The sequence below is a fragment of the Ictidomys tridecemlineatus genome, chromosome 4 (genome assembly GCF_052094955.1).
Source record: "Ictidomys tridecemlineatus isolate mIctTri1 chromosome 4, mIctTri1.hap1, whole genome shotgun sequence".
NCBI classification, from domain to species: domain Eukaryota; kingdom Metazoa; phylum Chordata; class Mammalia; order Rodentia; family Sciuridae; genus Ictidomys; species Ictidomys tridecemlineatus.
The window spans coordinates 134,816,206-134,834,243 of record NC_135480.1 but is presented as its reverse complement, the minus strand read 5'-3'; the positions used below and the strand labels follow the sequence as shown (position 1 = coordinate 134,834,243).

The following is an 18,038-nucleotide window of genomic DNA, read 5'->3' as shown; positions in this document are numbered from 1 at the left end:
AAACTTCCTTCTGAGGGCCGGGGCTGGCACACAGAGGTAGAGTGCTGGCCTAGCATGAGCAAGACTAGATTTCATACCCCGATTTGGGGACTGGTGGGGGGGTGGTAAGGAGGAGGATGTGGATGGTCAATGGTCATAAGGAAACAGAAGAACAGAAAAGAGGGTGGGAGGAGGAATATGAAATGAGGACAAGTAGCTGGAAATGAACAAAGGAATAAGGAAATGAGGAAGAGGTTAAATATAAAAAGTGGAGTGTTTTTCAGGAATATCCTTGTTAATTAGGTCATGAACCTGAGCCAAGTGTACCAAAGGCATAATTTGATTAAGGGCTGATAAAGTCAATCCAATTAGTGATCAGAGACTGCTATCTTAAACTAAGCTTTTACTTTTAAGTACTTATAAGTTTCCTTTAGATCTTTCCTTTGGAATTTGAAATTTTCTCCTTAATATTAGTCAGTATTCCCCACAAAGTTGAATGTTATCTGAAGAAAATTCCCAAAAGCTCATTCAGAGTTTTTAGAGCAGAAGAGAGTACATGTTCCACACTTTTAAAGATAATTTTCAGACTTTGGTTCCAGTTAAATAACTTCAAAATGGTTAGTGTAGTACAGAAATATCCAAAAGAAATCCATATTTTGGATTATTTATTTCAAGACAGTTCAAAACTTAATGAGCTATACTGGAATTCTGAATTACTGGTAAAGGATCTCTGGCTGGCCCACTATCGTCTGTGACTATAGAAAGAACTTATAGGTAGGAGAGAGAGTTCAATTTCTTCCTGAAAATAAAGAGTTTTCATTCTATTCCCATGCTCTTGGATGCCTGAAAGCTATTCTTGCTTTTTCTCTGCAAGTGTCTCTAATTTTGTAGACAACACTGTAGGAAGGGGAAAGAAAAGGTGGTCTAGAAGGGCAAAGGATCTGGCCCTGAGGGATCTTGTCCTGGACCTTACTCTTTGTTATAATGCAAACCAGATCAACTGGTGAAGCCAACAGAACAATGGTTTTATCAAGTTCTTATTTCTCCTTTTACTTTATGGTTTGGACAACTCTAAGAATAAGGTTTGAAGGATAAATGTTTATGAGAATCAATGTTGGGAAATCCATCTTGGTCAAAGGCAGGCCTGGGTTGGGAGGAACTACCTAGCAATTTTATCAAAACTATAACAATTCATCAAGACTCTTTCAAGAAGCTCAAATTTTTATAAAATAGAGGAGATTAAAGTCTCAGTCTTTGCAATTCTACAAAGAGCATAGTCTGGAAGCATAGTCTGAAGCAATGTCTGAGACAGCATCTTTGAATTAGTGCTCAAATATTCATGAAACAAAGAGCCAGAAAAATAAAGACTAAAAGGTAGTGTTTGGATATATAATTATAAACTGAAATATGTGATGTGGATGCTTTGTGTACTCTGGGTTTTCAGTTACATAAAATAACAAAGCCATGAAAGGGACATAGCAGAAAGTTGGATCCATGCTGGTATACTGTCAGAGAAAAATAAGACAGAAAGGGAATACACAAATCAACACGGCTCTACCATACTCTAGCCCACTTCTTGACAGAATATTTCTTTCTTTAGAGGCAAAAGAGTCAGGAAGAAATTCATTCCCCTAACACTAGGAAGGCTGAAAATCTGGACAGACAAAAGCAGAATTATGTAAAACTGTAAAGATGAACACATTAAGTTTTGAAAATATCAAAAGCAAAAGCAAAATTCTAAACTACTTCCTTAGCGGCTTTTGCTTATGGGCTCCACAGATCCCCCCAGGGACATAAAGAAAAAGCCATGAGAATCCACTCCCAGGTTTTTCCTCATGATTATATACCAAAGGAGGCACAACAAAATCTGCTCTGTCAGAGAAAAATAAGACAGAAAGGGAATACACAAATCAACACGGCTCTACGATACTCTAGCCCACTTCTTGACAGAATATTTCTTTCTTCAGAGGCAAAAGAGACAGGAAGAAATTCATAAGAACATCAGATTTCAAAACCAAGAACAAAACCTCTTGGGAGTCTATTTCAGTTTTGTCTCACTCAAATCAGAGAATTTGGGGAATCTAGAATTTTATAACTCTTAATATTCTTAATGAATTAATAACAACATTTTCATATATTAGTATACGTGAGGGAAAAAGGATCATTTAACCATATTCCAATATTAACAAATATTTTTGATAATGTCACCTAATTACCAACAATGCTGGCTGTGGCTAATATGGACAGAATAAATGATGAGTAATCCTTTTTTATTATGCCGAAAATCATCTCTAATCCTACCATCAGGTCTGTTGTGATTTCTAAGGAAAGAACACCATACAGGTGTGACTTTTATCTCATGGAATTACAATGGAGACTTTCAAAACATTCACAAATGATTAGCGAAAAAAAATGATAGTTTTATTATTTTAATTATTTTAGTCTATTACATAATGTAAAAATCACCTTAAAAATCAAAGGAACTGGGACAATATTTTTTGGCATACTTAACAATGCCATTGCCTTTAATTAACATACATTAAGGTGAACATTAATATTTTATATATTTCTATATAAAATCTGACCTCTTTAATAATGTTAGGTGAAAAATTGGATAAATGACCGGTAATGTCAAGATAATTAAAGAACTGTATTTAAGTACTAGACTTAGCTAATAAATAATCTAAAGAATCTACCATCTCTTCTGTTTAGCTAATTTTAATGTGGTAAGTCAATTACGATTAAATCACAACATGTATTTCTTCATGGATACAATTCATTTATTTTGTACAAAATATGTACTAATAAACACTTTCTCTAGCTATAATATAAACATAAAAAATAAAATTTTATGTACTTCTTACATCTTCTGTCTAGTTCACACACATAAATTTTATTTTACTGGGTAGCAAACTAAAGGTTGATGACCTATAAAACAAGAGCTTTCCTTCCCCCATATGCTGTATTCTGACAAAAAGCATGTCTCCTTTTTAATGCTGTTTAGACAAAGTTAATGTTCTCCTCCCATTTTCATATCTCTTTAGATACTCTGGTAGCCATAACATAGTAGGCAAGATGTCAAAATGTTTTTTGTCTTGATCCAACATACAAAGAAATATAAAATTCTATAATATGTCTGCTTTCAGAATATGCAACATATTCAAAACACAACATCCAAGGATTACAGAACAACAAATGGGCACAGAAATAAGGACAGAAAACAGAGATGTCATAGTTAAAATTCTAATAGCAACTACCTAACATATTTTGATAACTGACGTATCTTAGCATGCTTTTAAGCACTTTGCTTTTTACCTATAGGGGGACAATTAGCTAATAAATAAGCTTCATTCTTAAAAACAATCTCTCTGGTTGACTCAGCCAGGAATGATGCATGAATAGGTAATTCAGTTCTATATGAGATATTAATTCATGGGAACATTATCAATCCCACAACAAAAGAAATGCTATAGAGAAATGGATTTTTTAATAGAATTTTTAAGACCTGCAGAAAAATAAACAAAAATATATTTTAAAACTTAAAAAGTTAGGAATTATTGTATATCTAAAAACACAGGTAAATGGATGGAGTTAGAGAAGATAATGCTAAGTGAAGTTAGCCAATTTCCCCTCCCGCCCCACCACAAAATGCCAAATGTTTCTCTGATATAAGGAGGCTGATTCATAGTCTCATAGTGGGGTAGAGAGAGGGAGCATGGGAAGAATAGACGAACGAACTCTAGATAGGGCAGAGGGGTGGGGAGGGGAAGAGAGGGGGCATGGGATTGGAAATGATGGTGAAATGTGATGGACATTATTATCCAAGGTACATGTATGAATACACGAATTGGTGTGAATATACTGTTTATATAACCAGAGATATGAAAAGTTGTGCTCTATATGTGTAATAAGAATTATAATGCATTCCGTTGTCATATATAAATAAAAAATTAACTTAAAAAAGTATATTTTAATAATGCCAGATCTTAATTACCTACTGAATATATCTACTTCTTTTACCATATTAGATAGATATTTAATATTCATTGTCATTTCAGACTGCAAACACTGCCTCTGATGGGACTATCAAGACATCTTTTCTCACACACACATACACACACACACACACACACACACACACACACACACACACATGAATGAACTCTAGCTCATAGGCATGGTTTCCTATACCCCCTAATTATCCTCCATGATCAGCTCTGACTCATCATCAAGTCTTTCCTATCCCCAAATCTGTATTTACACCTGTTAAGTCTCCCTGCAATGGGGAGGAGATTACAATAGAGAATTAGGCATATTAAGAGCACTTCTTCAATAGGTACAACAGCCTATATAGTTCTCTAAGAGCAGAAAGGCCAAGTCACTAAGACCCTTCATGGTTCCAATGAACTAATTTAGAGACCAGCTGCAAAGTTATTCACATTTGCCAACAGAGGTTCTCAGTATTCTTTGGGACCCACCCATCACACAAACAATGATTTAAACAAAATGAAAACAAAACAAAACAGGATGACTCATTCCAACACTCCCCATTCTATCCTGTAAGAAGGCTATAAAATGATCTGATGACTAGCCTAGGAATTTCCATGTTGTTTTCTTTTTCAGAACCTCTGCAGAGTGTTAAAAGTATCAAATTAGATCTAATTAGATCTGAGTACACAGAACTGCTCATACCTTTGACAGCAAAGTTTACCAATCTGAGCATACCTTGTGGCTCCACAGTGTTATATTCAAAATCCTAAAATCAACTATCAAGAAAGCAATGAAGTCAGCTGACCTCACTCTCTACCCTTACTTCCTGTCATTTATTTTTTTTATCAGATAATAAAATGATAATCCATTGCCTGTCCAAAGAGCACTTACCTCATTGTCTGATTCCACGAGAACTTGATCATATTCACTAAGCGCTACTAGAAACATGATAGAGGTGACATTTTCAAAGCAGTGTATCCATTTTCTTCTCTCTGATCTTTGGCCCCCTACATCGACCATCCTGCAAGGTTAACAATACTTATATTAATAGCACATAGAGGGAAACTTTAAAATATCAGAATAAATACAGCACCTCTTACAAAGTAAGGAGAAATAGTCTCTTGAAAGACCTTGGTCCTCCAAGTCAATTAATAGTTCTTCAAACTGCTGGATCCATATCTTGAATGTAATGTACACAATGTTCAGACGAAAGAACAGGCTCAGAGCAAGAGGTTTAGGTATAAAATTTCAGGGTTTGGGCTCTTTAAGCATTTGTTAAAAATTGCAGTTGCTTCTGGTGTTTTCCTACCTCCCAAACCAAGAGTTTGAGGCTCTTCTATTAAGTGCTTCTTAAAGGCTTCAAAACCACAGAACAGAAATCTGAGGGGCAGCAGATCCAGGGAGGGCAGTGAACTATGTACATTGAAACTGGAACTCCCAGGTCTTCAGAAAATTAAAATGCTGACTGTTCCCTAGTGTCATCGTGTGAATAACATGCTACATATTTACATGAAATTTTTCATTTTATGAAATCCTGTCACTCTAGGCCCCACCCAATGCTTTTGATGGCAGCAGGAAATTATACTTCTAAGTCATTACTTTAATGTAGTGGTAAAAAATATCCTTCAAAAACATGCACAAAATGTGGGAAAAATAAGATGTAATAATCTGGTTTCAGAACTAACTAATTATAAAATAGTAAGGATTTGAAAATCTATGAAATGCTATTTCTGAAAATATTCTGTAATATGGTTATAAAAGGAAGTTTAGTTTAGTTTATAATTATCTCAAATTTACGATCTCTAAATGTTGTAAACTCAAAATGTAAGTCATAAAGAATACTGGATCAAAGAACCTTAGGGATCATCTAATGCAACCATTTCAGAGATGAAAAAACTGAGGTTCAAAAATACTTTTGAAATGTCACCCAATTAATGGTCATGTCTTTTAGAACAGTGTATGGCAGCCTTTTTGACCACAGGTGCAGGAATAATAAAATAATAATAAAACAGAATTACTTTAGAAGAAAGGATAGAGCACCTTTTATAAAGTCACACAGCAAAGTAGGAGCTGCATGACTCCTTATTTTGTAACCTGGTGCTACACATATCCATCTTCAATGGGTGGGCTCTCCTGCATAATTACCCTCTCTACATTCAACTCATATACATACTTCACTCCTCAAAACACCATGTGGTTTATACTCTAACTAAAAGTATGACTGAGTAATTGTGTAATAAAAGATTAAGTAAAAGTCCACCAGTATTGTTTATTTTTTCTCATCTTTAAAAAATAGAATGTTCCTGTTAAAGTATTATCCAGACAGAACAGAAGCAGTGAAAATGGTGGTAATAAATTTTAATTCTATTTTACTATATAAATTTAGGCAAAGTTAATTAAGTCATTTTCAAAATCAAGAATTTTGAAAAATTTCAAGTCACTTATTTTATGAATATAAAACATCATATTTTATTATATGTTTTTTTTTTTTTGGCTAAAGAAAAATTTTGCACTGGTACCAGAGAATCTAGAGAAAATATCAATCTGAAAGCTTCTGAAAACATATAATTCCTATTATTGATAGACCATAAAATAATTTATATCTTAGGCAATTATAAAAGTATACCCACCATCTTCATAAAGTGATAATAAAATTAGTTAGGACCAATGTTTGATCTTGTTTAATTACCAGCAATATAAGTTTCATTAATCACTTGGTGATTTAAACTAAAAAGAGAAACCTGTCAATACATCTTTATATTCAGCTTCTTCTTCAGGAATACATTATTTCATTTGTGTTATCTCTGACAATAATTCACATAAGGCTATACTGTTTAAAATACAAGATTTCAGTATTTATAGAATTCACCAAATGTACTGAGGTATAAAAGCTGGGAAGAAATAGGTGTTATAGACTCAGTTACTACCTGAAAATGACACTTTGTAAGTCAAAGGGGTACTCGATGATCCCTGTGGTGGGGACTCGAACTCTAAGCACATCTTGCTGCGTAGGCAGGTAGGAAGGATCAGCTACGCGGTCCAAGTCATTCAGATAGCTAGAGGAGGGAAAATATGATGAGATGTCAGCAATGTCACTCCAAATTCAGGGAAGGGAAGAGCAAAAGGAGTCAGAAGAAGTAAAGTGGGAAAGAAAAATACAATAGCATAGCAAAGAGAGAAATAAAAACCACCTTCCAATACTCAGAGGGAGGTTATCCATCTATTGCTTCCCTGCTCACCATATTTCTCATTTCTTCTCTTACTATTAATTATAAACCATATGAAAAGTAAAAGCAACAGGGTGGAGAAGGACAAGAAGCTCAAATTAGTCTCCTATCTTTTACTTGTTTAGCAGGTCTGATTGGTAAAGATAGAGTTTAAAATAAATAATCTTGAATTATTTGTATGAATTTAAATTGTAGAAATAAGCAGCTAACAGAGTTACACATAAGATCAGGATGTTTCTTTCCTTTCATTTTTTGCTTCTTGTAGATCAGTCTTTTCCTGGAATGAATTTCCTTATTCCCCTAAGAGTAGAGAGCAGGATACAGTGTCCTCAATCCTGTCCAAAGCCTAAGTCATTCATGATTAATGTGAAGCCACAAGATTCCTAGCTATTACATTAATAACATCTAAGGTCAGACATTCTCAATGTTTAGATTACTATACTTAAACTTTAAATTTATCTGATCGTAGGACACTTTACCATGACTGTAAAAAAACCTTTTTATTTTGAAATAATTTTAGACTCATAAGAAGTTGCAAAAATATTACAGAGTATTTCCTTGTATTCCTTCACCCAGCTTTCCCTAATGACAACATATTATATAACCATAGTACATTATCAAAACCAGGAGCCTTGTATTGGTGCAATACTATTGACTAAACTACAGACCTTACTTGGAGTTCACCCACTGTTACGTGCATACACACACACAGACATACACACACACACACACACACACACACACACACACACACAGGTATGCATGCATATGCATGTATGTATTGAAGTATACAAAATATACATACATATTTATACTGAGGGTATATGATTTTCATGTGACTTTATCACATATAGATATTTATGCAATCCCCACCACAATAAGGACATAGAACTCTTCGATCACCACAAAGGAAACGCCTTGAGTTGCCACTGCCAATCCTAACCCCTAGCAACTACAGTGTTCTCTATCAGTATAATCTGTCATTCTCCAAACCTCCTATTCCATTCACTTTTCATTCTCTCAAAGTAGAAAGCATAATTTGCAATGTTGAGAACAATATAATCCATTAGAACTATGACATTCAGGTGAAAATGGCTGTTCTGAGTGCTATCTTAATGATTTCAAAGACTATGTTTGTTTCTGCCCTGGAGAGGATGGGGCATAGGCATGATTTCAAAACATACAACTACAAAGTGACTAACTTAATATTTAGAGAAAAAAATGGCACCATTAACAGAACTGGAAGGAGTTAGATCTTCAGTTCCATTATGATCACAAACAAGAGATAGTGAGTTTGGAGATTCCTAACAGAGACTGGTTGCTGCACAGCTGTCAAAATTTCGCAAAGACACAAACACTCAGTTGACATGATCTACCTAGTAATCAGAGTTTTGTCTTATCGGGCATGGTGGTGAATGCCTGTAATCCCAAAAACCCTATATGCTGAGGCAGGAGGATCACAAGTTCACAGCAGTTTCAGCAATTTAGTGAGACCCAGTCTCAAGATAAAAAATAAACAGGGCTGGGGATGTGGCTCAGTGGTTGAGTACTACTGGTTTCCATTCCCAGTACCCGGGCCCCATCCCCCACCCCCAATTTTGTCATTACCATCTCTGCATCTTTATTTCCGTTTCATTGTTATACAAATAGTACTTAGGGAGCATTTGCTGGTTGGCTGGATTTCTTATAGTACCATTTCGTTTTAGCATTATTCAAATGCCATTCTTACTAGTGGTATTTTCCATATGAATGATACCCTTAAATTTGGGACTGAGTGTTAAAAGGACATATTATATTCAGTTTATATGATTCATAGAATCATAAAATAGTAGAGCTAAGCCTGACTTTATAAAGAAAACTGCCTCTTTGGAGGTATAATCAATTATTTTAAGACAAAACAGCATTAGTCTAGAAGTTTCTATTGCAAAACAACTAATTCATATTCTAAGGGTCTTATTCCAGACACAGCATTGATTCTTTAGCTTGCAAATTAGCTCTCTACTGACTAATAGAAACCAGTCTCACATCTTTAATTATTATAAAACTGCCTGGAGGACAAAAAGGGACAGGCTGAGAGAGTGAATATAAATGCAAAAATGAACTGTACCGAGTTATAGTAAACATCTTGTCCTAGTCTTGGGGTTGTCTGATACAGTTAAGGAGACCATGTTCTGGGAGTTGATCTGAATACTAATTCACAGATAAACCAGTTCATCACATCATACAGATGGGATTTTCTAATTTACCAGTCCCTTGATTTGAAAAACATTATTACATATTCTGAAATCAACAAAATTATTATTTATTTAACTACCATGTACAAGATCTCATTTCAGAGGAATTACAGAACACTAATTCTACACTGGCAAGCTGGCTCAGAAATATGCTGCCCAGTGGTCATGTCTGTAATCAGTGGCTCAGGGAACAGTGGTCATGTCTGTAATCCCAGTGGCTCAGGGGACTGAGGCAGGAGGATTGGAAGTTTGAAGCCAGCCGCAACAAATTAGCGAGGCCCTAAGCAATTCAGTGAGACTCTATCTCTAAATAAAATATATAAAAAGGGTTGGGAATGTAGCTCAGTGGTTAAGCGCCCCTAGACTCAATCCTCGATCCCCACCCCCACCAAAATGTTGCCCATTTAAACTAATTTAATGCCATAGACAGAGGTCAGAATGAAGGGGTGATAATTCTCATATATAAGATGCTGTGGTGTTCTTGGGATACAAGGAAATTGTAGTTTGCTGTTTCCTGAAGATGGACCAAGCAGATTACTAATTGCTACTCCATTTTAAAGCATGGATATATGTTTGCCAAGAAGAATTTAAAGAACTATATCAAGTGAGAAATTACCTGTCACACTGCACAGAAAGAATGTTGGTAGTTTCTCTCTAATTTAGAAAGATGCAGTGAGCTCCATGAAAAACATGCTTGGGTAAGACGGAATTGGGTGCACATCTTCACCTGAAAATTTGCTTACAAGGACTTATAAGCTATCCTAAAAAATTGTCAGTGGTATCTTTTCATGAATATATATACTACTGAGATATTAACTAAATCTCCATAATATTCATTCTTGCAAAGAATATCATTTCTTTTTCATCTTTTTGTTTTTGCTCCTTAACGGCAATACAGTTCATATAACAACTAACTTTCACGGGAAGGAAATGGTCTTTAAAGATGTTCTGTACATTTCTGATTAACTTAAAAGTAAGTGATAGTTCTTGCTTGGTATTCTTTTTTGTTTTGTACTAGTTGGATGATGGAGAGAAAGGCTCACTTCACTTGGAGTAAAAAGTTAATCTAGTTAAACAAAAGAAAAAGACTGAAAGAAACTGTATCCAGCTCTGCTAGTTGCAGTATATCATCCAGAATTATCCAGAACCCAACCAAACACATAGCCAAAGCAAGACAATAAATAAATAAATAAATAAATAAAATAATAACAAACTCCTCAAATATTTACTCCTAACAGAAGACCTGGGGGTTCAGTAGCCATGTGAGATTGAAGAGACAGTTTGTGGAACAGGTAAAATGTGAGACAATGAAGAACTGCATTTTTCACTGCTAAGGGGGTGCCAGTGTGACAAGCTTCTGCTTGCAGAGTCCCACCCCCTTTGTTCTCCCCTCCCTATGCTCTTAGGCTTCGGAGGATGGACCCATGGGACTTTCCTTTCTGTGTTTCATATTTGTTTGGGGGCGGGGAGAGCTACTCTGTTCCCTTAGAAATGAATTCTATTGTGTTAAAACTAGTGTATCCTTATTTGTTGATGCTTATCATATTTTAAGAAAAGGTAACAGAAGGCTGGGAGTATGGCTCAATGGTAGAGTGCTTGCCTAGTGCTTGAGGTTCTTGGTTCAATCCCCAGCACTGCCCCCCCACAAAAAGGTAATAAAATAATTTCTGAATTGTGTCTGACCGAAGTATCTCATAATGTGAGAAAAAACTTTGGTAGAATATGGGAGATGGGCTCATTATTCCATCCATTTAACCTTGTTAAAAAAAAAAAAACACGAAAGCTTGAACAAATTTATATTGCAGAGTAAATTCAGAGTTAATTATAGCCATAATCTGTTTTGTAGGAATGATTCCGAGTGGCTGCTGAGGTCATTCTCAGGGTGTTGCTATGGTGATGGGCACAGGTACATTTCCAAGGCAATATATGTGTAACAAATAGCTGGCAGTAGCTTTCTCCTGATGTCAGGGAGAGAAAGCTTCCATGGTATAAATGGGTCTTAATTATCTAAAAGACAAGTCGTGTTTAAAAGCATGTTAGAAAAGGAGGTTTAGCTGTTTAAACTTTATCTTATTACAATACCTTGATAGGGATTTAATGACCTTCCACTGCACTGAGACATTTAAAAATTGACAATCTGACACCAAGTTATAATTTTAAAAATGCAACATTCTTTCCACATGTTTGCCCAGTTAGTTATGGCTCTCAAACTCATGGCTGGGGCTCATGGCTACCTTTGTCCATGCCAAGTGCTCAACATGTCACTCATATTAAAATTATTTTATGGAAAATGCTATGGTGGTTAAAAAGGCAGGTTACACCTATTAGGAGAAAACACAGGAGTAGGGAGCCTATTAGCTACTCATCTTTATGTAATTACCTCTTTTGACTAACTGTAATCTGAAATATGTAAGAAGTAAATGTTGAATTAAAAATGCCTCTATAAAATTTAATGACAACACAGAAAGGAAAGGCATTATTGGCCTAACTTCATTAGTATATGTATTTCCTGCTCTCCTTAGGTCCTGGCTACAGAATGATATACTTTTGCATGTCCATTTTATATCTATCAATCTCAACTTTTCAAGTTTTGGAAGTCTAAGTGTAAATGGAGGAGGTGGCACCTTATCAACAGTTTCTGATACAATGTCTTCAATGAAATAGATTTTTTATGGTTTTCGGCAAAAAGTGAGGCAGAGAGCGCGCGCTCAAGAGAGAGAGAGAAAGAGAGAGAGACAGACACACACACACACACACACTGACTGACTGACTCAAAAGGCTCTTTAGCAATATTCCAACAATTCCTTTCCTTCCATGAGTAAAATATAGTCATTCTGAGTTCAACAAAATAGACTTTGGCATTATGGTAGATGCTAAGAATATAAAGACACATGGGACACAAGTTTACAACCTTGAGGGAGGAAAAGAGCTATGTAAAAGAAAAGGAGAAATTGTGAAATTTATTAGAGATGGACTAAATGTTTCTCTACCTTGGATACAGTCATTTTTCTAGAAACCTGTTTGTCCAGGCTTTAATCCTTGCAGATAATCCACAAAACATCACTCTGCAGTATGACTTAATTACATGAAACACTTAAGGAAATTATGCCCATTCATTTACATTTTGTTTTAAATATATTTTTTTAAAAAATTTAGTTTTTAGAAGTACCTGCACACAATACCTTTATTTATTTATTTATTTTTATGTGGTGCTGAGGATCGAACCTAGGGCCTCGCACATGCTAGATGAGAGCTCTACCACTGAGCCACTACTACATTCTTTATACATTTGAGGATCATCTCTGGCTGCAGAAAGATCAGAAACTCAGAAATAGGATAAAAACCAATACTTTGTATGATTTAAAAAAAATTATTATTATTATTTTTAGTAGTAGTTGGACACAATACCTTTATTTTTATTTATTTATTTATTTATATGTGGGTGCTGAGGATCAAACCCAGGGCCTCGCACATGCTAGATGAGTGCTCTACTGCTGAGCCACAATCCCAGCCCCCCCAAACTAATACTTTGTATGATTAAAAATGGAAAAGCTTCAACTTCACTAAAATATGTTTGAATCAATTAAATGTTATTTTCCTGACTTTGATATGTTTTAAGAAGAGATTTCAATTGTTCTTGAATTTTAACAAAGTTTGTCAATAAGTTTTGAGTTGACCTTCAAGTTTTAATCCATTCTCCAATTTTATATGTAGTAAAAACTTTGACTAGAAGTATAATAGAAATCTAAACCAAGAACAGCATAGAAATTAAAAATTAAAATGCTTTGTTCTTTTATAAACAAAGGAAATACAATATACAATTTGGAGATGATTTGACAAGTAAAATACATCACATGACAAGTGAGATATAAAAATTTTTGTATAAATTAGAAGTATACAATCCTCAACAATTACACTAAAAGGGATAAAGTATCTCTGGTAGTAAACAGAAAAGTAAATTTCTGACATTTGGTGCAAACCCTATCAAATATATTATGACAAAAGACAACATCACCTTGGGCATTCAATGTTCATGTTACAGGTGTGTGGGGCTCTTCAACCCCTGTGAAAAGGCCTCTTACAGTGAGGCTGAATCTATAACAAATTTGTAGTTCAAGCCCAATATTAAGATGAAGTTATGGCACAGAAAATAATTCTGAGTAGATTTTCACACTTTTAATTATTAAAAAGAAGGTTAGAAAAACTAGGTCAACTTCATTAAAAAAAATTAAGACCTAGTTGTGAAAAATAATCTCCAGGGAGTTGAAAGCTAAATCGTGTCACGATATTGCATCTGACATTGTCAAAAGCACTAGATGCTAAGGAGAAACCAGAAACATATGGCTCTTGCACAGGTGTGACCAAGAAGATCCAAAGGAAAAAAGTGACCAAAAAAAAAAAATTGTCAAAATAAACGTAAGGCGGGGAGAGAAATAACAGTTATCCTGAGAGGACAGGCAAATAGAAGTTTTGGTGCCCCAATCCAGCCAGTTCCCTCCTTCATCTGGCAGATCCTGCTGCTGATCTGAGCTGGGCAATGATCTTGCAAGGCTGGTTAGCTGCATGGAATTATTCTTTGGTAGAGGCCAAATCAACTGTCCTTGTTTCTCTTTAATACCAGGCACAACATGATTAGAATTCAAGGAAAGGCAACATTTATTATAGGTAGTTTGCTTACAAAAAGTTATTTGTGTCTAATCCAAAATTCTAGGTGTAAAACAAAGAACACTCAGCATTAGTGAGTGGGCTACAATTCTACGTTTATGAAAACTATTCAAGGGAAACTACTCTGTGTTTGGTAAAAGAGAAGTCTGAGGATACCAAAGAACAAAGTCAATGCAGAAAATCAGATTTTTAAAACTAAATTAAGTATCTCCTATAAAGGTCCTAGTACTGCATTTGCTAAATAGTTTCAATTTCTTGTGAGCTTTATAAATGGAGAGTTGTTCTAAATGGCTAAGATCAAGAGCCCTCTACTGCCAAAGGGTGGAAGGGGCCAGACAACTCTATGCTTCACAGGCTGACCTCAGAGTCACGGACAGGAATGGGCTCACTATGATAGATTCTCAAGAGTGTTGTTCAAACAAATAAGTCAAACTTGTAATTAAAAACAAACGCAAGAGCTTGGGTTGTGGCTCAGTGGTAGAGCACTTGCCTTGAATGTGTGAGGCACTGGGTTTGATTCTCAGGACTGTATAAAAATTTAATAAAAAGTCCATCACCAACTTAAATAAATAAATAAATAAATAAATAAATAAAATTAAAAACAAAATCAAAAACACAAAACTGGCTCAGTGGTGCATGCCTATTGTCCCAGCTACTCAGAAGGCTGAAGCAGGAGGATTGTTTGAGCCCAGAGTTCAAGACAGCAACACAGAAAGAAACACGCCTGTAATCTGTGGCTTGGGAGGCTGAAGCAGGAGGATCCTGAGTTCAAAGCCAGCCTCAGAAACTTAGTGAGCCCTAAGCAACTCAGTGAGTCCCTGTCTCTAAATAAAATATAAAAAATGGATGGGGATGTGACTCAATGGTTAAGTGCCCCTGAGTTAAATCCCTGGCACCTAAATAAATAAATAAATAAATAAAGGTTTAAAAATATAAAAGCAATAAAACAAGGGGAGAGAGAAGTCTTTTTTTCAATTTGCCTATTTGGCTTTGTTAATTTATTCATCTTTCATAAGATAAATCTCAAAGCTGTTAACTAATTTTGAAACAATTCTAAAACATACCAAGAAATATTAAAAGACTGATTTTTTAGTCCAGTCTGCCTGTTTTGAAATGCAATGGCAGTACTTAATTTGGTTAGTTTATACCTATTTATTGAGGCTCTGTTATATGTTAAATTCTAATGTGCTGTGTATATTAGAGTGAGAGCAGCACAGGGAACTGGTACTATATACATTAAAATATATTCTTTGCCCTTAGGGATGTCAGACTATCTGGGAAGCAAAGATAGCATAGATGAATCAATTAAGAAACAATTAAGTGCCAAATTGTAAGCTGCTAACTATGAATGCATAAGAAAGGAGAGATGATTATGAACTGTAGTCACTAGAGAATGGTGTGCAGAAGAGGTGGGGGAGGGGTTACATTATGCAGTCAGAATTGAATTTGAACAGGCAGGAAAGAAAAGAGAGAGATGGGAGAAATTATTCTTTTATTACTTGCTCAGTAGCTTTTACAGAAAGCCCACGAAAAGCCCAACAACATGATCAGCACTGAGGGTGAAGCCCAAAAGGAAACAAAAAAGGCATAAATCCCATCTTCAAGGAGCTTGCATGTTGGCAGTGAAAATAACTGATAACTGTGCTGTTAACTAACTATCTACTATGTAGATAAATAAGGTTTAAAAATATAAAGCAATAAAACAAGGGGAAAGAGAAGGTCATAAGAGAGGTTCTAGTCGCTGCTATTAGTTACCAGTCAGCTGTGACTAGGTTGCTTATTTTAGTTTCCCACGATAGTCATGGTACCTGAACTTGGATATTGCTTCTGTAGGACAAGAACCTTCAATTTAGACAAGGATGATCAGGTTTGAGAAGCCAGGTATCTTAACCTGACTTAACATGAATTAATCACAGATCAAAATTCAACTCATTATTTGAAAATGAAAAGACATAGTAATAAGAAACAAAGACATGAGTTAGCCATCAGCATCCAAAGGCTGCTTGGCAGGTAGGAGTCAAAAAGCAGCTCAACGAAGACAGCAAGGTTCCTGCTATCACTTGTGAAGGGAGGTAGGACTGTCATAGAGTAGGTGCTTGTTTTATTAGGCCTCTTACCAAAAAAAGCCTGTCAGTCCTATCTTTGCTTCAACTGATCATTGAACCTACTACACTTTCCTTCACCAGTAGAACAGCATCAGACACTATGCTGGAGTAAAAGCCGACATAAGAGACATAATCCTTGCTCTCAGAGGCCAAATCAAATCAATGAATATTTCTAGTCATTTACATCATCTTTAATACTAGTCACTATGTGGCTTTTAGAGAAACTGACAGAGAATACAATGTAGAACTTTTTTTTTTAATTTTTTTTTTTTTTTTTTTTTAGTTTTCGGTGGACACAAAATTTTATTTTTATGTGGTGCTGAGGATCGAACCCAGTGCCCCGCGCATGCCAGGCGAGTGCCTTAGCGCTTGAGCCACATCCCCAGCCCATTATTTATTTATTTTTATGTGGTACTGAGGATCGAACCCAGGGGCTCACGCATGCAAGGCAAGCGTTCTACCACTGAGCTACAACCTCAGCCCACAATGTAGAACTTTTTGCTGCTCACTTCCTATAAAAAGTTTCACAGTGCAAAGCAGTATTTCTGGGGGACTGTTGAAGGACAACAGGCTATCCTATTTCTCTGAACTCAAACCATCTCTGGTCAAATTGGGTATGATAATGCATGCCTATAATCCAGCCACTTGGAAGGCTGAGGCAGAAGTATAACAAGTTTGAGGCCAACCTGGGCTGCACAGTGAGACCCTGTCTCAAAATAAAAAGGGATGGGAATGTAGCTCAGTGGTTAAAGCACCCCTGGGTTCAAGCCCTAGTACTAAAAACAAAAACAAAAGAAAAAAATAAAACCTTATCTCTGATTCATTCTGAACATGATTCTTAAACTAGGTATTCCAAATGGCAAAGCAAAGTGTTAGTTGCCTTTCAATATTTACTTTTCTATAGGAGGAATCTGAAATTGTATTGTGTATATATGAATTTTTTGGTTTTGGGAGCCATATGATCTCTTGTAACTAACTGACAGTGCTTTCAAGTGAAAAATCTGCTATAGACAATGAATAAATGAATGGGTACTGTTGTGTTCCAATAAAATTTTATTTATAAAAATAGACAGTGGGCTAAATTTGTCCTGTGGTTTACTGATCCCTATTTTATAGGACTAGCACCACAAGTTTTAGCTGGGCACATAATCATCCTGAGGAATTGCTGTGGAAAGAACTCTAAGGGAATCAAAATATAAAGGTGCAAAAGTCCTGCTAATGTATGAACAGGCAGCTAACTGATAAACTGGAGCCTGTCTGTCTCCCACACTCAGGAGGCTCTTTGGTAAAGTGGATGATGGTGAACAAGGGCCAATTCCATCCCTTTTTCCTATTTTTCTCTAGAGCAGTTTAGAGAATCATTAAGCACTTCTAAGACTTTTCTCCCCAACCTTATGAGCTCCAAACATTCTGAAAAGGAAACAATAAAGAGCAACTCTTAAGCCATCAGAGTTCACTGAGGAAGACAAGAAAGGATTTTTTTTTGTTTTGTTTGTTTCACTCTTGCAAAAGATATTATAAGATGTGGCCTATTAGATAACAAAACAAGAATAGAAGTAAATATGTCACTCAAATGGAAAAAATGACACTCCATGTTATTATTGTTGCTCTTTGGAAGAGAACAAAACTGTTCAAGATCAATACCCTTTTATGAGCTAAAGACAGAAGTTTTAGTAATTTAACCATGTAGGAAATAATTTTTCTGTTCATTACATCTCCAGGTAAATCCAAGGGTGCTATGTTTTGACTTGGCTGCATATATAATGATTTCTCAAACAAAGGCAGTCTACTGCAATGGAATCAAAGGACTTGAGAATTTAAAGATCACATATCACATG

The 18,038-nt window shown here is 35.6% G+C and overlaps 1 protein-coding gene across 1 annotated transcript in view; it reads right to left on the bottom strand.

Moving 5' to 3' along the window:
* Nucleotides 1–18,038, bottom strand: part of LOC101971998 (guanine nucleotide-binding protein G(q) subunit alpha) — a 279,733-nt gene that overhangs the window by 51,452 nt on the left and 210,243 nt on the right. Inside the window, exons 4-5 of the mRNA XM_078047445.1 lie at nucleotides 6,897–7,025; nucleotides 4,861–4,990 (exon numbers count right to left, since the gene is read on the bottom strand). Coding sequence (XP_077903571.1) covers nucleotides 4,861–4,990; nucleotides 6,897–7,025 — 259 coding nt within the window. The remainder of the gene's footprint in view (nucleotides 1–4,860; nucleotides 4,991–6,896; nucleotides 7,026–18,038) is intronic.